Below are 23,398 nucleotides of genomic sequence, written 5' to 3'. Positions count from 1 at the left end.
GGCTACGAAACTCACCTGAAAGCAGCACAAGTATAAGTATCCTAAGTTAACGAACAAGAACAGGAACAATCAATACACCTGAAATAAGCTCACTATCTGTCCAAAAGTCCTACATTGTCCACAAGTCACCCAGTAACTACTTACTTAATTGCACAAGTCCATGTCCTATACTAGTGTCTTAAGAAATGCCATTATGTCTCGTCAAATGTTATAATATATATAATAGTCTCATTGTCCTTGTAAATTGTCCAAAAGATTTAGTTCGTTCCATAATGTCAACAATTTGTTGTTTATATCCCGCCAAGTCTTCGTATGGAATGTCGTTATAAAATATAAGTCCGAAAAGTCATATGATTTTTACTTTCCAAAGACCTTAATAAATTTTGACCCCAAATTTACCAATTAAGATCCAAATACACTGAAAACCAAAATTTGAACAAAAAAGCATTTTCCGGTCAGTTTGACCGGCGTTGACCGACTAGAAAATAGCTTTGACCAGCTTTGACCGATTAGAAAACAGCTTTGACCGATTAGAAAACAGCTTTGACCAGCTTTGACCAGCTTTGACCAGTGTTGACCGACAGTTGACCGACCCAAAAATCACTAATATGATTCGGATCTATGATAGATCTAACCGAAAACCATCAAAACAACTCGAAAATTACATGTTATTTACGGATTCAATTTATTTCGGATCTATATGTACAAGAACAAGAACAATACCAACAATATGAAGCTTTTCGGATCAAAAGATCTCGGATCCTTTGGTTTTCGAGTCTATTGTTTCCGGATTCGAAGAGATTTCGGATTTTGAGATTTTCGCATATATATATCTCGGGTTCATCAAGATTTCGGGTATGTTCATATGCCGAGAACACTATTCAACCGAAAATATATACATAAATATAAAGATTCCGATCCATATATCACGGATTTGAAAGATATCACATATATATACACATATTCATACTCAAAACCGAAAAGTATATATATTTTTGTCCAAAAATCGGACCTATAGATATATACACACATATATATCCGAAAATATATATAAATATAAAAGAAAAATCTGATTTAAGAGGAAGAAGAAGCATATAACCGATCTACATATATTTTTGTAAAAAAATTCGGGTTCTTACATATATATATCTCCATATAATCCGAAGATATATATATATACATATATACATACAAGAAAACGGGATTTTGATGAAGAATAACAAGAAATCATTTAGATCCAAGCATATTTTACTCGAATTTGAAAGAATGATGAAGAAAAAGGTGGTGGTTGATGGTGGTTCGTGGTGGATGGTGGCGGCCGGCCGGAAATCTAAAGAGAGAGAGGGGGGCGGCCAAAGAGAGGAGAGGGAGAAGTGAGAGGCTAGTGGAAAATGAGGGAAAGATTAGGGTTAGAGCTTTTTAGGGTTTTGTTCTTCCCCTTTTTACACCATTGTCTAGACTTTGACTTTCTTTAAAAATTGGTTTGACCCGACAATCCAAAAAAACTCGTTACCCGTAAATTCATTTTGTTGACATATTTGAATGTAATTTTTCAATAACTTTTCAACGATAATAAATATGTCAATATTTGTTTATTAAATCTTTGATTGATGAAATTTTAAGTATTTTACTTAATTTGACATTTTCACAAGACAACTAGTATTCCTCCTGTTCTCGAGTCCACGTACAATTTTACTAAGGTCTAAATGCTCATAAAGCCCGAATAAAAATATAAATCCATTTATTCCATGATAAAGTCTTAAAGACTAATGACGTACATAAACGAAACGAACTAAAAACGACCGGAATGTACTTCGGGAAGATTCGCTCAGATGACGGTTGTCACAATGTACTTCTACAGATTCTACGAAACTATTATTAATCAAGAATAAGAAGTTCACAAAATAATGAGAAAGGAAATAAAAGAATGTCGTTTTAATCTCAAATCCAAAATCTGAAATACTTAAAAAATAAATCAAAAAACCCTTCAATACTACCGTTTCCTGTATATGAAGGTCTCAAATATGTAAATTGAATCTCACAAGGAATATAAACATAGAAACACTTGGTGCAAATAAAAATCTCAAGCCATATCTGGACCCCTGGGGAGTGGTTCATAGCCGTCATGTTGCTTGGCCATGACAGGATGTGCAGAAGAGACAACCGGGATGTATTTCAGGGCGGCTCCAATAGGCAAGCTAATGGCTCCCAACAGAATACTAGTTAACCACAAGGACCAACTTAGTGGCACCGTAGATGCAAATGTGCCCAATAATTCGACAATGATGATTTGGAACGTCACAGTACAGACCATGACTAGCATGAACACCCAACTTTCCAACATTCCTTTAAGCACATTTATCTTTTCCATATCACGACTGTTTATTTCATTGAATACCTAAAAAGAACACAAGTAAACAAGGTAAGTTCGTAGCTAAAATTTCGTATAAATACACACATATTCTGCTTCTGATTGTATAATCATTTTCTATCATAGCATCACAATGTAGCACATGATCCTAAAACTGTGAATTGGAGACGTTACCTGGCAGAAAACAAAGGTATTGAAGATCATTGTATTGAGAACAGCAGTAGAATCTGGACCATTGAGATTAAGAAGGTTTTTTCCATCAAACTGGAGGATGCCGAGGACAATGAGTTGATAAACGCTTTGACCAATGATGTTCCTCCACATAACCTTTGTTATAAAGTTGACATCCCTTCCGATAGGTGGTCTTTTCATTAGACCGTCATGAGGTGGTTCTGTAGCTAAAGCTAAAGCACCAAGTGTGTCCATGATCATGTTAACCCAAAGCAATTGGACGGCAGTAAGAGGAGCAGACCCTGAAATATTACTTGAAAAGACTCTTTAGTGATTGTTACTGAACCGTAAATACAGTAACCAAAAATTGTGCTTGAACAACTAACCTGATGTGCATGCAGAAACGAAATTGGTCATGAGGGCGACCACATTAACTGTCAACTGGAATTGTACGAACTTTTGTATGTTAATGTAAACTGAACGACCCCATCTGGCAACATATACTATTGTCTTAAAATTGTCATCCATAATGACTACATCGGCATTTTCCTTTGCAACCTGGGGAGATTCAAGCACATCATATAGAAATCTCTGATTCTTTATCTATTTTTTCTCACTTTACAAACATAAGTTTTTATTACAATAGTAGCAAATTTATCTAAACTAGACCGAGTCGACACGTGAGATGGTCCTGCTGTTAATCTTTACACACTTTAGATTTGCTTTTATCGTAAGTTTTTTTTAAATGAAGTGGATATTTTTTCACTAATTAATCAGATATATCTTTGAATAGGATAAATGAAGCACTTTCAACAGTACACTTTGGGTAAAATTTGACCCGTTGGACCTGGCAGAGATAAAACATAGTCCAAAATGACCAATTCATAGAAAACTGGTCGGAATTTTCATCTCATATATATTTTCAATATATAAGAAAATCGGCACAAACCTCAGTTCCAGCTATACCCATGGCTAGTCCAATATCAGCTTCATGTAATGCAGGGGCATCATTAGTCCCATCACCGGTTACAGCAACAACTTCCTTAAATTCATTCCTTAAAAATGTCACAAGTTTATGTTTATCCAAAGGCAATGATCTTGCCATCACTTGAAGTCTCGGTATTATATCCCTCAACTGTTCAAGAGTTTTTTCGCGAAATGCTGGTCCTTCGATAGCCAAACCGTCAGGAGTCAAAATCCCACATTCTTTAGCAATGGCTTTAGCAGTATTAATATTGTCACCAGTCACCATTCGAACCATTATTCCCGCATCCAAACAAGTCTTCACAGCCTCTTTCACCCCCGGTCTTACTGGATCTTTGATTCCAACTACTGCTATAATTGTGTAATTATTTTCAGGAATATTATCACTGCTGGAACCCGTTTCAAGATCACTAAAAGCCAAGCATATTGTTCTGAGAGCTTCACAAGCAAAACCATTAATCACATCTGTTATGGCTTTCCTTTGTTTTTCAGACATTTGTACAATTTCTCCATCTTCATTAATAAGTTTATCACAAATGCTTAATATAATTTCACTTGCACCTTTGCAGAATGCTCTGATCTTACCATTAGGAAGAGCCACTATAACAGACATCTTTTTTTTGACCGAATTAAAGGGCTCAACTTTGATTATCTTCACATTTTTGGAAATATCATTGTAATTACTTTGAAACTGTAGTCCAAATTCTAACAATGCCGTCTCTGTTGGAGAACCGATTATATTAGTTTTCCCTATTTCATCCTTCACAATCTCGGAACTTGTATTTAGAAATACGGATTGCAAAAGGACACTTAACACTTTCTCTGAGAGTGAAGATTTCAGTTTGTTTTTACTTTTAATGTCTTTGGATTCACCAGCAGCCCATAACCGGGTCACAACCATATGATTTGTTGTCAAAGTTCCTGTCTTGTCAGTACAAATGCAGGTAGCCGAGCCCATTGTCTCGCATGCAGAAAGATGTCTCACGAGTGCACGATCATTCATTAATTTCTTCATGGCAAACGCTAAACTTAGTGTCACGGCCAATGGTAGCCCTTCTGGAACTGCAACCACTAGTATAGTGACTGCTATAGCAAAATAATTTAAAAGTTCCAAAGCATCACTCATATACCATTGGCCCATTGTATTATTAACCATTTTCATGATTATAAACCGTGCAGTCAGTACCAAAAATGTCAACACAGCAAAAGCTAGCCCGATTTTCCCAATAATGGTTGCAACCCCGTTGAGTTTCACTTGTAACGGAGTCTCATCATCTCCACCTTCACTTAAAGTCACCATCAATCTTCCCCATTCTGTTTTCATTCCTACAGATGTCACCAGCATTTTACCCGACCCATCTTGAACTTTAGTCCCTGATAAAAGAAACGGTCTTTGTTTGTCTATGTTAACCGGTTCACTTTCACCTGATAAACTTGATTCATCAATTGTTAAACTATAACCATCAATAAATATCCCATCTGCAGGCACTTGATCTCCAATTGACAAATGAACAACATCTCCAACAACCAAGTCATATATGGAAACCTTCTTTCTAGTCCCATCTCGTGTGACTTGAATGATTATGTTTTTCTTTTCTTTATCCAAATCTTTAAACTGCAACGACTGTTTATAGTCACTAACCGCCGTAACCACCACAACCAAAAGTATGCAGAGAATAATTCCTAACCCATCATACATACCTTTTGGCCACCCTTCAGTCGCAATCCCAACTCCAACAGAAATAACCGCACATACCATAAGAATTATTAACGTCATATCCTGTAACGCATCCCATATAAACATCCATAATGCCCTTTGAGGCTTTTCCACAAACCGGTTATAACCAAAGATTTGTTGTCTTTTAGATATATCACTTGAAAAAACACCATCCCTTAATGAGACTCTAATCTTTCTAGCTAGTCCTTGAAGTCCTCCATGGAAATCGTAAGTTTTGTTATTATGTGAACGGACTATATATGCAAGATCATCAGGTTCTATGTCATAACCGGCCTGCACAACTTCTTCAGAGAGCTTACGTTCGGTTCTGTTAGCAGCTGTACTAATTAGAGCACAAAGTTTAGCATGGATGTAAATAAAACTAGACATGATATGGTTTTATGATATATGTTTTATGTACCATCAATGAATTGCAATGCTGCTTTTTGCACATACAATGCAATCCTAATTTTCTCCTGTTTTTGACAAAAATAAGCAAATCCCATGTGAGTAAACATTCAGTAAATTTCCATTGTTGAAATGTATATCTTTCACACTAGTAGCTTGTTGAATGGTTTACAAGCCAACAGAGAAAACACAAATAATAACAAAAACAATATAGACTTATTGTAAGTTTCTAACTAACCTCCCTATGACATTTTTGGTAATATACTAAAAAGTAGGATGTTTTTATTATTGGGTTATTAAAGAAAGACGAGTTATTTATATTACTCAAAAAATTCACACATGTTAACTATAACAAAAACATACCTTGAAGACCTTGAAATCAAAATCATTGTAAATAGAGATATCCATGAAAATATGTCAAAAGTTTCATTGTGAAACTTGAGACCTCCTTTTATTGGTAGTCAAATGAATAACAGTTTTTCTTGATCATTATTGGTTTCGGTTACAAAAGGTTACTGAATTAACTATCAAGTAAATTCCTGGAATTGATTTATTTGGTTTCAAAAATCAGAAAGAGTTTTTAGATTGTATTTGATGATTTTTGAACAAGAAATCTACTAGTCACAGCCGTTACAAAAGAAAATTGCACTTAATGAAACTTATATTATATTGCCTTTCCAAAATCTAAACATTTTCAAAAATTTAAACAAATCTTCTAATTCACAGTATGATTTTTATTTTTTAAATACCTATTCCAAATATCCGACGGGGGAAAACTCCCTACTAAACCCCCAAAGACACGACGATTAATAAGTGTAAACTCTGTTCTCTCATATGAGTATACTCAAGTTAAGTCCTCGTAAAGGACTTAACTATTTTATCCTTCTTAAACACAAGACCTCATGTAAAAAGGAATGACCTTTGTCTTTCAACTATTGAGATAAAGCTAAAAACGATTGATATGATCTTTAATTGTCAAAATACATGTTATTTTAGTGAAAGAATTTAGAATTAATATATTGTAGCAAATGAATTCTAAATCGACAGTGCATAATTAAAAGGGTATAATTGGTATTAAAATATTATTAGTATATCATAATTGTGTTGATCTTTTGAGAAGGAAAAATAGAAAGTATTAAATGCATATGTTATGTGACTAGTAGGCACATTATAGAAAATATTAAATATAATACAATTTCTTTTTTACAAGTTTTAGTTTATATTTTATACTCCATATTTAGTTCATAAACATATTAAAAGGATACCGCACAATACGGCGGTGTAATGGTGATGGTGATGGTGACAGTAGTGGTGGTGATGTAATGACAGCGGAAGCGACAGAGGTCGGTGTTGGTGTTGATGTGTGTGTATCTATGAAAAAAAGAGACGTAATTGTGTGTTTAATTTGCTAAAGGTAAATTAAGAATATTTTGAAAATATTTAAAACAATATTCTTAATTTGCTTAAAATGAGACTATTCGGTATTAACACGGAGTATAGATAAATATAAATATGTCTAAAAATAAGAATATTTTATAATAAATGGTAAGGATTCAGAAATAGAAAACTCATACAATACATATCAAACATTGAAAAAATTAAACATATGTTTAGGTTTTTGTTTTAGACATATGAATCATTTTTGATATTAATATATATAGGTGTGTTTTGTGATTAACTGATTCGCTGTTACATATCAATCATTTTCCGCTATGTTAGTATGTAACACGGTTTCATGTTAGAAAAAAGAAAAAAAAAAAGGAACACGGCTTCCAAGTTCCGAATATTCTTAATTTCATTTTTGTTGTCGATCTATATGTATTTGTTTGACTAATATTATCGTCTACGAATTAGATACTACAAAAATTGACATACTGTAGTTTGAAGAATTGTTGTACGGAGTATTCTATTTCGAGTTGACAGGGTCATTTTCTACTCCCATGTAACGATCTTGCCAAAAATAAATATCGGTTTTGAAAAGTTTGTTCATACACATACAAGGGTGAAGATTAGTATAATTTTTTGAACTTTTCAGATGTAGCGTTTACACTTTATTAACATTAACTATGAAGACATTGACAAAATAATGTGTTGAAAATTGAGAAAAATTAATTGTAGACAAATTGTAGTATTTTCGTTGGAATGTATTACTCTATCCGTCTCATATTAAATGACAAATTTGTCTTTTTAAGTCATTCAATCTAAATTTTAACCGTTAAAAAAGACCCAGAGAAAGTTGGATAAATTAAAGGTGACTATGGTTGCAATCCCTCATTGACAACCTTGGAATTGTTTATCGAGTTATCGGAGCATCACATAATCGCAACCAAAGTATCTGTAACTTTCGTTTGTTCCTAACGGTTTTGAGCAATTTATTTTAAGCTCCTAATTATTATGTGTACAATGAGTCAATTCATCCAAATCTCTTCAAATATGGATAAGTATGTTTTTTCGTCTTAAATCTCTACATATCTTCCAATAAACTAAAAAAAAATTGGATTTTTATATGTACCCAAAAACCAAACTATTGATATGGTTTTTTCAAATATAAAAATCATAAAATTGATTTCTTATTTTGAGACGGGTTTTCGTTCGTTTTTATTTTATTTTTTTTTTATTTTCATGGTTTTTAGTTTGATAATAAGGATAAGTATGTTTTTTCATCTGAATCTCTATAATCTTTTAATAAACTATTGGATAATATGCACCCGAAAACCAAACCACTAATATGGTTTTTTCAAATACAAAAATCATAAATTTGATTTTTTTTTTTTTTTTCTTTTGGTTTCATGGTTTTTTTATTTTTCGTTTCATGGTTTTTAATTAGTTGGATTTTGCTCAACCTAAAAAATTCTAGAATTTGATTTACATGCAATTCTTTTGTTTCTTTCTAAAAACCATCCACCATCACGTATCGTGTGGTTATGATTCTAAGAATACACACTACAAACGATATATTACTTTCGGCACAAGTTGTATACATGCGGTATAGGACTTAGTAACAGACTTAACTGTCGTGTATTGGCTATACTCCATATGTATTTTAGACAATATAACAAGTTGACATCTTTGTCAAATTTGGACAAAAAAATAGAAGTCGTACTTTCCAAGAAATTAATACATTTACCGATCGTCCTCTTATTCAATCTATATCGTTATGAAATTCACGTCACATGTCTTCGTTTGATTTGAAAATACATTTTAATATTTTATTATACATAATTAATAATAACCCATATTAGTATTTCTTTAATATCTTACATTCTATAGACTTTTATAAATATACAAATTCATGATATCTTTTTATAACGAACATTTTGACATAAAAGTTTTATTAAAAAAGGAACTACTTAAAAAAATTTTATTTTTTTAATATTTCACTAATTTTTTATTTCCTTTTTATTATTTTTATTTTTATAAGATTATTTTATAAATTATTTATTGATTTGAAGTATAATAATTACTTTTAATAAGTTAAAGAAAATTATATATTTTATTATATAACTATAATATAATAAAAATAGTTTAGGTTGGGATGTGAATAAAAGTGAAAATTTGAGATAGGTTGGATTATATAGGTGGAAGAGAGAGAAATTAGTTTTTAATTAAAGTTAGAGTTAGATTGGTTCAATGATTTGGATAGTCTTATAAACAAATACTTATCTATACTCTTTTATAAAAACTATTCACCCATACAAATAGAAAGTGTTACTCAAATGTTACATACGCAAGTACTAAATTGCCTTTATTAAACACCCACTATCGAAAGAGTTTTCCTAAATTACCAAATTTGTCATTAATGAATTAATTTACACTCCGAACTTTTATTTTAATAAGAGTTATCAACACAAATCGTCCCTGTGGTTTACTCAAATAGTCATGTTTCATCCTTAAAGATCAAAAACCTTAAGGACAATCCTTTATAAAAGGATAAGGTTCGTGTTTACTGCTTTGACTTGTTGACCGTCATCTCAGCTCCATTAACACCCTCACGTGCGTCCCACATGAGGGGTATTTTAGTCATTTTCACCCTAAAGGACCACTAATGATAAAAAAAAAATTATCACTTTGTTTTTTTCTCTTTCTATTTACAAGAACCGAACGTGTAAATTTTAAAAATATAAAAGTAAACTTTGTTCTTCCCTAAATATTTCTTGAAACCCTTAACATGGGGCACACGTGAGGATGTTGACGGAGGTGAGAATAAAAATATTATTGATTCAGTGAAGGTCATTTAGGGTGAAGATGACTAGCATACCCCTCACATGGGGCGCACGTGAGAATGTTAACGGAGGTGAGATGACAGTCAAGAAGTCAAAGGATCAAGCACGAACCTTATTCTTTTATAAAGGACTGTTCTTAAGGTTTTTTATCTTTAAGGAAGAAACATGACTATTTGGATAAACCACAGGGATGATTTGTGTCAATAACTCTTTTAATAATTAACACTTTAAACCATTATTTCTTGAGTAAATCGCAACAATAGCCAATTTTTGTTGCGATGGTAGCAAAATAGCCAAGTTTTTTCGGATTATCACAAAATAGTCATATAAATTGCAATAATCTGCAAAAATCGCAATAAGATCATGAGAATCGCAATGAGATTCTTGAGAATCGCAATATGAGAATCGCAAGATCGCAATGAGATCTTGCATGATCGCAATGAGATCTTGCAAGATCGCAATGAGATCATAGAATCGCAATGAGATCATTGAATCGCATAGAGATCATAGAATCGCGTAAAGATCATAGAATCGCATAGAGAACCTGCTGAATATTGAGATTCTGTAAAAAAAATTTTTTTTTTTTTTTTTGCAATTTTGTCAACAATAAATAAAAAAACATACTAGTTTATTACAAAATCCATGAATACAAAGCTTCAGAATTTCGATAACAATGTAACTTCAATTCCTAATACAGCACAACGTTTTTTTATTTATATTGAAATTTTGAAGCTTTGTATTCATGGATTTTGTAATAAACTAGTATGTTTTTTTTATTTATTGTTGACAAAATTGCAAAAAAAAAAAAAAAAAAAAAAATTACAGAATCTCAATATTTTTTGGGTAAAAGGTTACCCCTTGTTCATGTTATTATATCACAAATAAAAACAAGCGATAAGGTAGATCCTCATCGACTTTACAAATGTCTATGCGCTAAAAGTGCAACATCCACACAACAAAACGCCAAGCAACTGGCAATTACATGAAATGCCTAATATCTAGTTACAGAACGAAAAGACTAACGGGAAATGAGAAACGACAAAGGCAGGTTCCATGCATCCAACAACCTTTCCACTCTAGGATTCCAATTTTGACATGATTAAGCACATTACAGAAAAAAGCCGTACTTTTAGGAAGACTATGAGCAAGACCGGAAACCATTTTGAATTCTTCCAAAGCTAGTCTGATGACGTTCGCAGACTCAATGTTTCCTCTCATAAATATAAAAAGGTCGTCCGTGAAACACAAATTGATTAACTTTAATTCTTCACACCGCAAATGGTTGGTAAATTCATCAGAATGCAACACTCGACGCTTAATGATTAAGGTAAGGATCTCCATAACCATAGTAAATAAATACGGCGAAAGAGGATCCCCCTGCCTTAAACCACGCATACCTTTAAAAAAACCATGGAGGGATCCATTTATATTCAACGAAAACGAGGCAGTGGAGACATATTCCATAATCCATTCAACCATTTTACTATGGAACCCAAATCCAACCAAAATAATTTTAAGAAAACCCCAATCAACCGTGTCATAAGCTTTTTGAATGTCAACTTTTAAAGCACACCTAGGTGGACCTCTGTCCAAATGATAGTTATGCATCAGTTCTTGAGTTAACAAGATATTGTCTGAAATACTTCTACCAGGAACAAAAGCCGACTAGTTCTTACTAATCAAACCATCTAGACATCCTTTAATCCTATTAGCAATTATCTTACTTATGCATTTATATAAAATATTACATAGTGAAATAGGCCTGTAGTCGTTGATCCTAGAAGGGGTGGAAACCTTTGGAATAAGTGTAAGAATTGTATGGTTTACCTCCTTCAGAAGTTTGCCATGAACAAAAATTCCTTCACCGCATTAGACATATCACGTCCCACAATATCCCAAGTAGCTTTAAAGAACCCTGCAGAGAAACCGTCAGGGCCAGGAGATTTATCCTCACCCATAGAAAAGATAGCATCTTTAATTTCTCCATCTGTCACCTCCCTAACCATATGCAGAGCATCATTGGCAGATAATTTGTGACAAAATAGATCTGACACATCAAGTTGTTCGACTTTACCTGCCTGACCTAAAAACTGAATATAATGGGAAAGAAAAGCAGCATTCATAGCATCCCCATCCACCACATTACCATCCGCATCCATCACAACATCAAGTCTATTCCTCGTAACTTGACTTTTGACCACTTTATGAAAGTATGCCGAATTCGAGTCACCAACGCGAAGTCACTCAACCTTTGCCTTTTGTTTCAAGAAAATCTTTTCTCTCAACACTGCATCATTATAGGCTTTAAGGTATACGACATGCTCTTCGCGGATCAAAATGTTGAAAGGGTCACGATCAACAGCTCTTTGCACCTCATCAAGCTCAGCTCGTAATTTAATCACATTATTATGAATATTGCCTTGATCATACATTAGCTTTCTCAAAGGTTTTTTAAGGCCTTTGAGTCTTTTTACAAATCGATACAAAAAATGACCAGAGATCTCCATATTCCAGTTGGACGACATGACCTCTCTAAAACTGTCATTATGAATAAGAACATTAGAAAATTTAAACGGTTTTGGTTTGAAATTTACCTTAACCGGCAACCTCAAGATAGCAGGTGCATGATCAGAGGTTCTATAGGGTTGGAACACCGCAACGGCTCCAACAAAAGCATCCAAAAACTCTGAATTTGCCAACACACGATCCAACTTCTTTAACAGTCCATCATTACCTTGGGGTTTCTGATTCCAACTAAAATGTAATCCAGTTTTATTAACATCAAAAACCTCAATATCCTCCACAGCTTCCTTGAGTTCTCTCAATGCTATGTCCAAAGTAGAAGAGCTTGAAAGTTTATCTTCTAGAAACAAAGCAGCATTAAAATCCCCTAGGAGGCACCACGGAGTCCCACGCACAAAAGGCTTGTGCACAGCCAAGTTATTCCAAAGTTCCCGCCTTTGATAATACCTATTATGAGCATACACAAAGGAACACATTACCACTTTCTTATTCTCTTTAATAATAGCTTGGGCATGAATAACTTGGTCCATTTGGGATAAAATCATCACATCAAGAACATCTGGATTCCAACCTAAAATGATTCTTGCCCCTTTTACACATACACTTCCGTTTGAAGTCCATTGCCATCTATTAAACACCTTTGAACATAATTGAACTAATTGATCTGTAGCAATATGGGACTCCAAGATCGCACACATAGCCAATTGATTATCGGAAATCACCTGACTCCAAGTACTTGCTCCTTTTTTCTTTTTATCTTTGTACCCCAAATAAGTAGCTGTTTCATTCGAAGTGTCATCAACATCATCCTCATCACTATCATTCACTAAAACATCTACTTGCTTTGCCCGTCCCTCCTCTTTATCCAACGGCACCTCGCCATTTAAAGCATCAAATTTATTACTTATGTTAACAACAGGAACATGTTGATTGTCTTTGGTCTTCTCTTTGGCTTCATGAGTATTCATTTCCCTTGGAGTTGTCTCCTCTTTTGAAGTTTCAGTTGAAGATGAAGCACCATTTGGCTTTTTGTTAACCTTTTTCGTCCTATAAAACCATTGTGTTTTTTGCTTAGTCAGCCGTATCCCATCTACCTGTTTAGTGTTTAAGTTCTGAGCTTGTTTCCCTTTTCTACCTTTACGTCCAACCTGAATAAAACCATCGTCAGCCACAGTCTCACCCATTGGTTTCTTTGCCACAGGAATATTCCACTGGCAGCCCTTATCCGAATGACCAACAACCTTACAGTGAGAGCATCGAGGGGTGCCCATTCATATTCAATAGTCACTTTTCCTTTGTGAAACCTGTTTCGTTCAATTTCGGGATTCCCACAACCAAATTTGATTTCAATTCATCTTCCGAGTGTACCATAACCAGAGCTCTAGCAAAGTTATTTCTTCCCCCGGAGTCTAAGCACATAGCGCTCATATAAGAGTTTAACATGATAGGAGTACCCACCTTAGTTGCTAGCACACTCAAACCATCCTCTGTATACGCCACAAGAGGTACATCATGCATTTTAATCCAAACTGGGACCTGAGTTAAATCTTGCTTAGCCAAACTCGTGTTAGGTGTCCAGATATTTAGCATAATTGGAACCGATCTAATTAACCAAAGTCCCTTCTCCATAACCTGATCCAAACCCCTCCTTGAGTCAAACTTAAAGAAAAAGAAACCTAAAGAATTCATCATCACTTTCCTAAGTCCAAATTTACCCCAAGTGTTTTTCACATAATTTTCCACAACTGGAAAAGCCAATCTATCCCCCAAAAAGTATCCATATAACATATTAGCAAATCTAGTGTTTACCTCTTCAACAGATGCCATAGGGATCGTCAAATCAACACCTTCAACACAATTATCCAATGACAAAGCTCGAAAAGTTAACTTTACGAGGTTGTTCTGTCTTTCCTAACGCAACAATATATGACAAAGGTCTATTACCACCATTCTGACGTTCATCGATGGTTTGAGGTTTTGGTGGCATTGGTGGCAGCTGCTGATCATTACTCTTTACAGGAGTCTCCCTGTCCAATAAACTATCATTAGGTGCAGCCATAGAAGCATAGGTCTTTGGTTGTTTATTGTTGACCACAGGTTGTTTCATCACATTCTCTACTGTTTTTTCCCCATCAGCAGTAAGAGTTGCATTCTACACATTGTTATCCTTCACCACTTCACTTTCATCCACCCTAAGACTTGCATTTGGGTTACTTGAAGCAGCCACATTTGCATCATCATTGTAGTTGACTAACTCCCCTGAGTTTGTTTTGGCGCAGCTTCCCTCTATATTACTTCCAGATTTATGAGGACTCTGTACAATAGCACAAGGATCGACAACATCATCTCCAACACTCTCTGTCTTCCCCACATAATTTTCTCTCATCTTACTCTTTAGATTGTGGATAGAATCCCCAAATTTTCGAGGTACAACAACTTTTCTATCTAATGTTCTACGCTTATTTGGCATAATTTAGCATCAAATAGGGCTTAGATCACACAAAGACATTTTCCCCAAAAATCTAGGGTTTTCAATCGCAAAAATAAAATAAAAAATGACAGGAGAGATTGAATTAGAAAGTAGAGATGAAAAAGAAGAGTTTGATCTGAAATTATAAAGAAAAAGCAAATGGCAACGGTGGAGGCATAAAAGAAGTTTGGCTTAATTAATTCTAGAAAAATTATCGTAGAAATTGTTGTTCTTAGATCTAGAGTTATTATTGTATGTAATTAATAAGATTTGGGGAGAGGTTGATGAATTTGAGGAATTTGTTGAATCTGATCGCCAATCGTCAGATCCCCTTTTGACACCATATTGTTTTGAAGATAATTTTACCTTTTTGTTAGAGATTTTTTAACAGTGAAAAGAAAGGAAAAGATGGGGAATCTCAATATTCAGCAGGTTCTCTATGCGATTCTATGATCTTTATGCGATTATATGATCTCTATGCGATTCTATGATCTCATTGCGATTGTATAATCTCATTGATCTCATTGCGATCTTGCAAGATCTCATTGCAATCATGCAAGATCTCATTGCGATCTTGCGATATTGCGATTCTCATATTGCGATTCTCAAGAATCTCATTGCGATTCTTGCAGATTATTGCGATTTATATGGCTATTTTGTGATAATCCGAAAAAACTTGGCTATTTTGGTACGATCGCAACAAAAATTGGCTATTATCGTGATTTTCTCTTATCTCTATAAGTATTTCACTACCACCTTTACATCAACCTACACCACTTGACACCGCCACCAACACCAATAATACCGTCACCGAGACCACTAGACCGTCGTTCCCGCCACCACCACCGCATTACGCAGGTACGATGGTTGTTATAAAGAAAAACAAGAAGCTAACTATCTTCTTTTTTCGGTAACTTATATAAAAAATTGTTAATTTGCATTAATCCATCTATATACGAGTGCTTATTTGGAATACAAATGTACCGTGCAAAATTATTGATTATACGATTAAATTTGAGTGTTTAATTTTACTGATTTAGATGTTGTTCTTGATTATTTGAATTTCACTTTACGAAATACATATAAATTAAAGTATATGTACTTTTGTATATATAAAAATAAATCATATCGAACATGATAATGATTAATTTATATCTCCCCTACGAATATATATATATATACCCCAGCACGTACACAAAAAAAAAAAAAAAAAAAGCTTGTGATTCATTTAGGTAATTTTTATTCATTTTTAATGCTCTCTTATTAGTCATTTTCGAGCGTTAGAAATGCAAATTTATAGATTTTAATGAACTTATATGTATGAATAGCGGAAAAGACTATGCATCGAACCTGTATCTTCCTTCGCTTCTTCTCAGCTGCAGCCCGTTTGGCAAGGTCAGCCACCATACGAAACCTCCGACGTGGGTTCTTCACGAGCCAAACGGCTGATCTCCATTTCTTCAACGCTTCTTCGGATGGGTTCTTCGGCTCGACCTCAAAATTCTCTTTCAAATAACTTTCCATTTTCTAAATATATTTTGTTGATGAAACCAATCGGCATGAGAATTTTAATTTGGTGTTAGTGTGAAGGATAGGAAACGTTTTCGTGTGTAAGTTTTGTGTTGTAATGAAAACTTCAAACCTTAGAATTCGTAAAATTAGAAAGTGGTAGGCTACTAAGTTTCCAAAACATTTGACCTTTTCTTCATTAGATTTAGATGAGTGGCAAATCTTGCTCTGATGCACCACAAATCATTCCAAAAATGGCAGTTTTGTAACTGTCAGCTCTTAAGACTCGAGTGATTAGCAAATTTCGAAATGTGAAAACTTACCCCTTTTTTGTTGGAAAATACCGAGTATTTATTTTAAGAGCAGTTGCGTAAATCGAACAGATTACATCATTTAAACAAACATTTATACTTTTATCTTATATTATACGAGCATGGTATCCGCGTAATTCGGCGGTGTTGGTGGAAAACCGGTATAATGATGTCGGTGATGACACTATTGGTGGTGGTGACGGTGTCAAGTGGTATATGTTGATATAATTGTGATATGAAAGTTTTTTAGAAGATAAAGGCTTAAAGTGTTAATTATTAAAATAAAAGTTTAAAATTTAAATTAAATCATTAAGAGCAAATTTGATATTTTATAAAAACTCTTTCCATAGTGAATGTTTATTAAGAGTAATTTATAATAACGTATGTAACTATTCTTAAAAATGGGAGGTGTGATTATTTTTATAAAAGAGTATAGATAACTAAAAAAGAATATATTTTTGATTATGTGAAAATTATCTTTATTTGCCACCTACGATTTTGACTTAAGTGTCAATATTCTTTGGTTTTTTAGCACTTTTTTAAGAAATAAAATAGTTATTTGTTATCTAACTAAAAATAAATATATTATTTATTACTTAATTAATTAATTTATATTTAAATAGAAATTAATTACTAAGAACTCTACATTTTATCGTTTAGAAATTCGATAGTTCTTCTCAAATTAGTAATAGTACTAAGCAACTTTTATGTAATATTAATTCAATTTACAATTACTTATATTCTAACTAATTATTCCTAATCATTCATAGATCAAAACAGATATATATTCTTTATCTTTTATCTTTATTTTACTAATAATATGTTATTTTTAATCATTCATATATTGAGCTACCCGTTTTTTTAATTTCTTTCTTTACTTCAATTAGTATGCTAATTAAGTAAGCCTCCAAATTTGATATCGTTTAAGGTCCCTAAAAATCTTAAGTCGGCATTGCGAAAGAGTTACGATAAAAAAAAAATTGAAGTATGAGGTTGGTTCAAAGATTCTAAGGCCCCTCCTTAAACTGCGTTCACGGCGGCCGAAGACAATAGTAGCATAGGGCGCGTCGGGCGACGTCGTAGGGTTTCTCCCATGCTTAGACGATCGTTAATGGATGGATGTGGGGCCTTTTTTTAAATGTTTCCATTGGAAAATTAAAAAAAAACATTTTTCATTTTTTTTTAAAAACTAACGGCTAGTTTAGCCACTTTTGTTTTTTTCTTTTAACTTTTATTTTCTACACCTATTTATACCACTTTCACACTACCATTTCAAATCACACTAATCTAAATATACATATTTCAATCATTTTCATAGCATTTCAATCACACACCACCACAAAAAGTGTATAGTTCATCATCAACATCATCATCATCTTCTAGCGACAATTACGATTCAATCAATCGGGTTGTTACGCAATTCAATGCAGTTTTCAATCCCGAGGTCATAGGTGTCTGTCTTAGCATTATCTTTGACAGAGAAGAAAACCAGAGCCAAGAAGCATCAAGTTCTTCAAGACCCAAGTTGACTAGCTAGAACGGTGATCCAACGAGATCACGTCGGTGCCGCAAAGCTTTTATACGATCATTACTTTGCTCCTGAACCAACTTACCCACCCAACATGTTTCATAGAAGGTTTCGAATGTGAAAGGAAATGTTTCTCCGCATAGTGCGAGATATAAATTCCTTTGATAGTGTTCAACCTCTACCGAAGCACTTTCAATTTTTCCGCAAAGGCGCAACAGAAGCTACTGGTCGTCCCGGTTTTAATATCTTCCAGAAGTGCACCTCTGCCATACGTTAGTTAGCGTATAGTTTTAAGGCTGATGCTTTAGATGAGTACTAGTAAATGGCACAAAATACGGGCTACCAGTGTTTAGACTTGTAAGTGTGTGATACAATTATATCGTGATGAGTACTTGAGAAAGCCAACAGAAGCAGATATCCAATGGATAACTGCTAAATATGCTGAGGTTCATGGTTTCCCGGGTATGCTGGGTAGCATAAATTTCATGCATTAGGGTTGGTGGAACTGTCTAGTTGTATGGTAAGGGCAGTACATGCGAGGCGATGAAGGACATTCAACAATCATGTTTGAAGCGGTTGCTTCATATGATTTATGTATCTAGCATGCTTATTTTGGCCCTGCTGGTTCGAACAACGACATCAACGTGCTCAACGAATCAGATTTGTTCGACGATTTACTTCAGGACAAGGCTCCTAGAGTAGAGTTTTCGGTTAATAGTTTGGAAAGGGATATTACCTAGCAGATGGTATTTATCCTGAATGGGCGACTCTTGTGAAGTCTTTCAAGTGCCCGATGGACCTGAAAACCTCCAAATTCAAAAGATACTAAGAAGCTGCAAGAAAGGATATCGAGCGAGTGATGTGCAAAATCGAGCTTTAAATTTATAAAATTAGAATTACCTAAAAACTCACTACTATGCACTATCGGGCAGTGGACCCGACCGTTTGTAATATAGCTAAGAGGTAAGACCGTGTTCGTTCTCAGGGATTGGGTTGACTAGTTGTTTGATTAAATGGTTTGGAAAACGGGTGTTGCTTCGAAAATCCTTTTGACAATAAAATTAAAATGAGTTTGAAAGACAAATTGCATAAGAATAAAGAAGAACTTCAGACAATATTAATAAAAGTCATCCACCTTGAATTCACTTGACTTCAAATGAGATTGCATTTAATTAAGACCAAATTCGTTTGAGTTTAAAGATAATCGTGACAAGATTAAGGTGCTCACGTGGTACCATCAACCGTGAACAAATTACCAAATCACCTAAGTTGCTAGCTAGTTGTTTGATCAGATAATCGCACTATAGCTCAACCAGAGGTGTCAGTTGGGTTGTTGGTGTTTATTGGCGATTCCCTTACGGTCAGAGGGTCGAAGAGACCGCTTTACGCCTGTGATCGGTTGATCCTAAGCCGTTCGAGTTCGACTTAGGGTTTTGTGGGATGTGTTTGGGGTTTATTCGGAATTCGAATAAACCGTGAGTTAGGGTTTTATGCGTACGAATCATGAATCTGCCGTAAGGCTTCCTCCTCTATTTCTTAGAGGGGAGGGTAAGAAAATTAGAGTAAATCTCTCCCTCCTTTGTGAATATCTTGTTTCCTTCTTGAGGAGATTTGTGGTAATCTTGTTACCTTAATTGTATCCGAGTATATCGAAGCTTAGATATGTTTAATAGATTAATCATGGAAAAGATCTTTTGTTCGATCTTTGTTGCGTATTTCCTCGGAGCTAGGTATTTGTTACCTTTGGAGCTCCGGGGTAATTATGTTGAGCGGAGGCCGAGCTCTGTTATGGCTTTACCTGTGCGAAGATGATTTCGTTCTCTGCTTCTGCTTCGGGTATGGAGCTAGAGCTCCGTATGGGTATATCATCAAGCCCCCCAGTCTGATAGGAGGTTTTATCTGTAAAATATCGCATTAGACTTAACAGATCGAATAACAAAATAAATATCACACCTTTGAAGTCAAAAGGAACGTGCTTTGCTGCTTCGTTAATCCATAAATCATATTTAGTTTAAGCCATAATGACTTTCTGTCTCTCTGTGGCAACTTGTTGGCACATCTTTCGGGGTAATTAATCACTGGGTAGTTATCCGTGATTACGACCCATATAAATACCAACTTATTACCACGAAATAAGGGTTTCCCTTTATTGCTTTTTCGTCTGTTGACCCTGCTCTCCGTCTTTTCTTTGTCTATCCATCCACCAGACACTATCCAGGTATATTATCATCTTCCTTCTTCCTTTTATATTTAATCATTATGTCAAAACGAGGAATAAGGGATATTACCAACGCCTTGAGCCACTCTACCTATCAGAGTTTCGTGAACCAATACCTTTCTCAAAACCCTAATTTGGTTCGATACCCTGAAAAGGGGAAATCCATATGTGATCCTCGGCGGTCGGCATATATGTGAAGGCTTTTTCACAAGGTAACCTTAGGATCCCCTTTTCAGATTTTTTCCTTAGGGTTATAGATTACTATCAGTGTCATATAGCTACTGTTCACCCGACTGGTGTTGCAAAACTTATTGTTTTTCAAGTGCTTTGTTTTGCGAATCGCATCCGACTATCTGTTGCCTTGTTTAACTTCTTCTATAAGTTGAAAGAATTTGGTGACTGGGTCACTGTTTCGAAGAATGGTGACTACGAAATTTTTATTGCTGGTGGTGTTGAGGTTAGAGACTGGAAGAATTTGTTTGTCTTCGTTGATCAATCGTTAGTTCCGCCTGCTCATAGTGGTTTGCTAGATAGGAATAGGTTGAAGTATGAGTCGATAGGTCCCCCGAGTGTGTTTGGTGTTAGGCAGGTGGATGTAGATGTCTTGTGTTTTTATCAGATAAATTGTGTGTATACCCGGAGGTTGTATTGTTCAAATCCCAAGTTTCAAGATGTTAGGAGTATGGTACTTTGGATGTTGCAATTGAATTCGATGGTCAGGGTAAGTTGATTCTTTTGCACTTCTTCTTTGTTATCCTTCGTTCACAAAGTAGACACTGATTCATGTTTTTTTTTTTTTTTGCAAAGAGATGTCGTTCAAGCAACTTATTGATAGACAACCTGTTTTGTCTGGTGTTGTTTTCAGGCCGGTGGCTCTGGCTCCTCCACCCGTTGAGCCAACTGTACCACTAGTCCCCGATCCTGCTCATCCTACTCTGGCTAAGGAGAGGCCCATTCCTGATGAATTGCCTGAGGCATCTAGCCCCGTGGTTCGTGAGCCCGCGGAGACCGTTGATGTTTCAGATGACAATGGCGAGGATGCAGCTGGGGAGGTAGAAACTCAAAGGGACACTGTTGGCAGCCGCGTGAGGAAGAGGAAGAGTATGTCAAAGAAGCCTGGTAGTCATCGGTCAAAGAAGATAAGGGCGAAGGCCAATAGGATTCCTCCGCAGCCATCATATTAGCTCTTTACCTTTTACTTCCCTCCATTTTATTTTGCTTAGTTGACACTTGATTTATAATTGTGCAGCTTTTGATCCCCTTGAAGAGGTTCTAGATGCTTCCACCTGTCATCGAGATTTGCAAGGTATCGCTCCTTCTGGATGGATAGATGGTTTGATGAATATGGAGATCTCAAAGCTGTCTGCTTTCTTCAACTGCTCTATTTTCTGCTGTGCCGTCATTGGTAGTGCTATGGATTCAAAATTACGGGAGAGTGCAGAGGAAGCTGGGCCTTTGAAGGAGCGATATGAAGAATTGATGACGGAAAAGCTTGCTCTGGAGGCGAAGGTGACTGAGCTAGAGTTGGACCGTGGGTCCCTGCAATCTGAGCTGAGTGCTGCAAGAGCTGGTGCTCAAAGGATCATTGAGGAGAAGGAGAGGGAGGTAGGGTCTTTGGGAGATCAAGTGCGAGAAAAAGATGGTTTGGTGAAGGAGGCACAGGATGCGCTTGCAGATAAGGCAGGAAAATATGGGAGACTGATTGTAGAGGTCATCCCCCGTGTCTGCAAGTCTTTCATCAATGGCCCAGAGGTTGGCGAGCTGCTGTCCAAGGTCTGTAATTTGAACAGGGTTGATGCAGAAGTGGGATTAATGCGTGTAGATGCAGATTCGTTGTGACAATCGCAACATAGATTTGATTATCGTTTATGTTTTAGAAACTATGTTTGTAATCATTTAAATAAGAACTTGTTTTGATATTTAATGGTTACATTTGAACTTCAATATTATATCTGTATATGTTTTGTATTGTGTTTGTGTGTTATATATTGTTTTGCAGGTACAAGAACATAGAATCAAGGTTTATAAGTGTCGTAGAACACTTAAACGGTGATTGAATGTTATGTACGAACTAAATGAAGTAAAACAAAGGACCAAAGGCACGTCCCTCGTGCTGACGTCATCAGTACATGGGATTACCTTCGTGCTGACGTCAGCACGAGGTAGATCAGTTATTGTTAATTACGAGTCTAATACGTAATTAAGGCCGAAGCCCACACGAACCCAATACCTATTAGGTTAATCGTTTTAAATCTAAGTAAATCGTTTTGAATAAACACGAATTAAGGTTAATTGTTCCTTCGTGTGATCTCCTACACGAACCACAAGCCTTGTGCATCTTAGGTTGATTAATTGCTCATTAATCGACGGAAGGCAATAGCAATCTAGTTATCTCAAGAGGATTCCGCACTCTTGACATAACGAATCATATCTTATTACGATCCACGCAACAATAGGGTACCTTACAAGTGGTATCAGAGCCCTAACGTTGATTACCAGAAGGTGTAAGATCATTTGATTTGCTATTGTTTGCAAATTCGATTCGAAATTCGTGTTTAAAGGTATTTTCGTGCTCTTCTTCGTGTCACTTCGTGCTTACGTCAGCACGAGGTAAACTTCGTGTATTGCTTACGTCAGCCGTCAGTTCGTGTCACGTGTGCCTCTGTGACTTCGTGTCTCAGTACCTCGTGTCACGTGTAATGAGTGTGACTTTGTGTCCTTCGTGTCACGTGTACTTCGTGTGACTTCGCAACATATGAACTCCTTACTATTTCGTTTGATTTGATTTTCAAAAGATTCTAAATGACGACTATACCAGCTGCCGCAAACTCTCCTAATGGCCTACTTATCAGCCAGATGATCATGCACGATCATAAGGTTGGTCGTGGAAACACACCTCCAAAGTTGTTCCGTATGGAAAACTATTGGATGTAGAAGAGACGTTTTGAAGACTACATTCGTCTCA

General features: G+C 35.3%; 1 protein-coding gene across 1 annotated transcript; it reads right to left on the bottom strand.

Annotated features, from left to right (window-relative positions):
* Positions 1-1,878: 1,878 nt before the first annotated feature.
* Positions 1,879-16,567, bottom strand: LOC122580987 (putative calcium-transporting ATPase 11, plasma membrane-type). Its single transcript, XM_043753131.1, has 6 exons — positions 16,218-16,567; positions 5,665-5,719; positions 3,492-5,581; positions 2,929-3,100; positions 2,546-2,844; positions 1,879-2,398 (listed from the first exon to the last, which is right to left on the bottom strand). The coding sequence occupies exons 1-6, from the start codon at positions 16,389-16,391 to the stop codon at positions 2,084-2,086; spliced, it is 3,105 nt and encodes a 1,034-aa protein (XP_043609066.1). The 5' UTR covers positions 16,392-16,567; the 3' UTR covers positions 1,879-2,083.
* Between the last annotated feature and the right edge of the window lie 6,831 nt (positions 16,568-23,398).

This window comes from Erigeron canadensis, chromosome 9 (assembly GCF_010389155.1).
Source record: "Erigeron canadensis isolate Cc75 chromosome 9, C_canadensis_v1, whole genome shotgun sequence".
NCBI classification, from domain to species: domain Eukaryota; kingdom Viridiplantae; phylum Streptophyta; class Magnoliopsida; order Asterales; family Asteraceae; genus Erigeron; species Erigeron canadensis.
The sequence above is the reverse complement of the archived record's forward strand: the minus strand, read 5'-3'. Positions and strand labels throughout refer to the sequence as shown.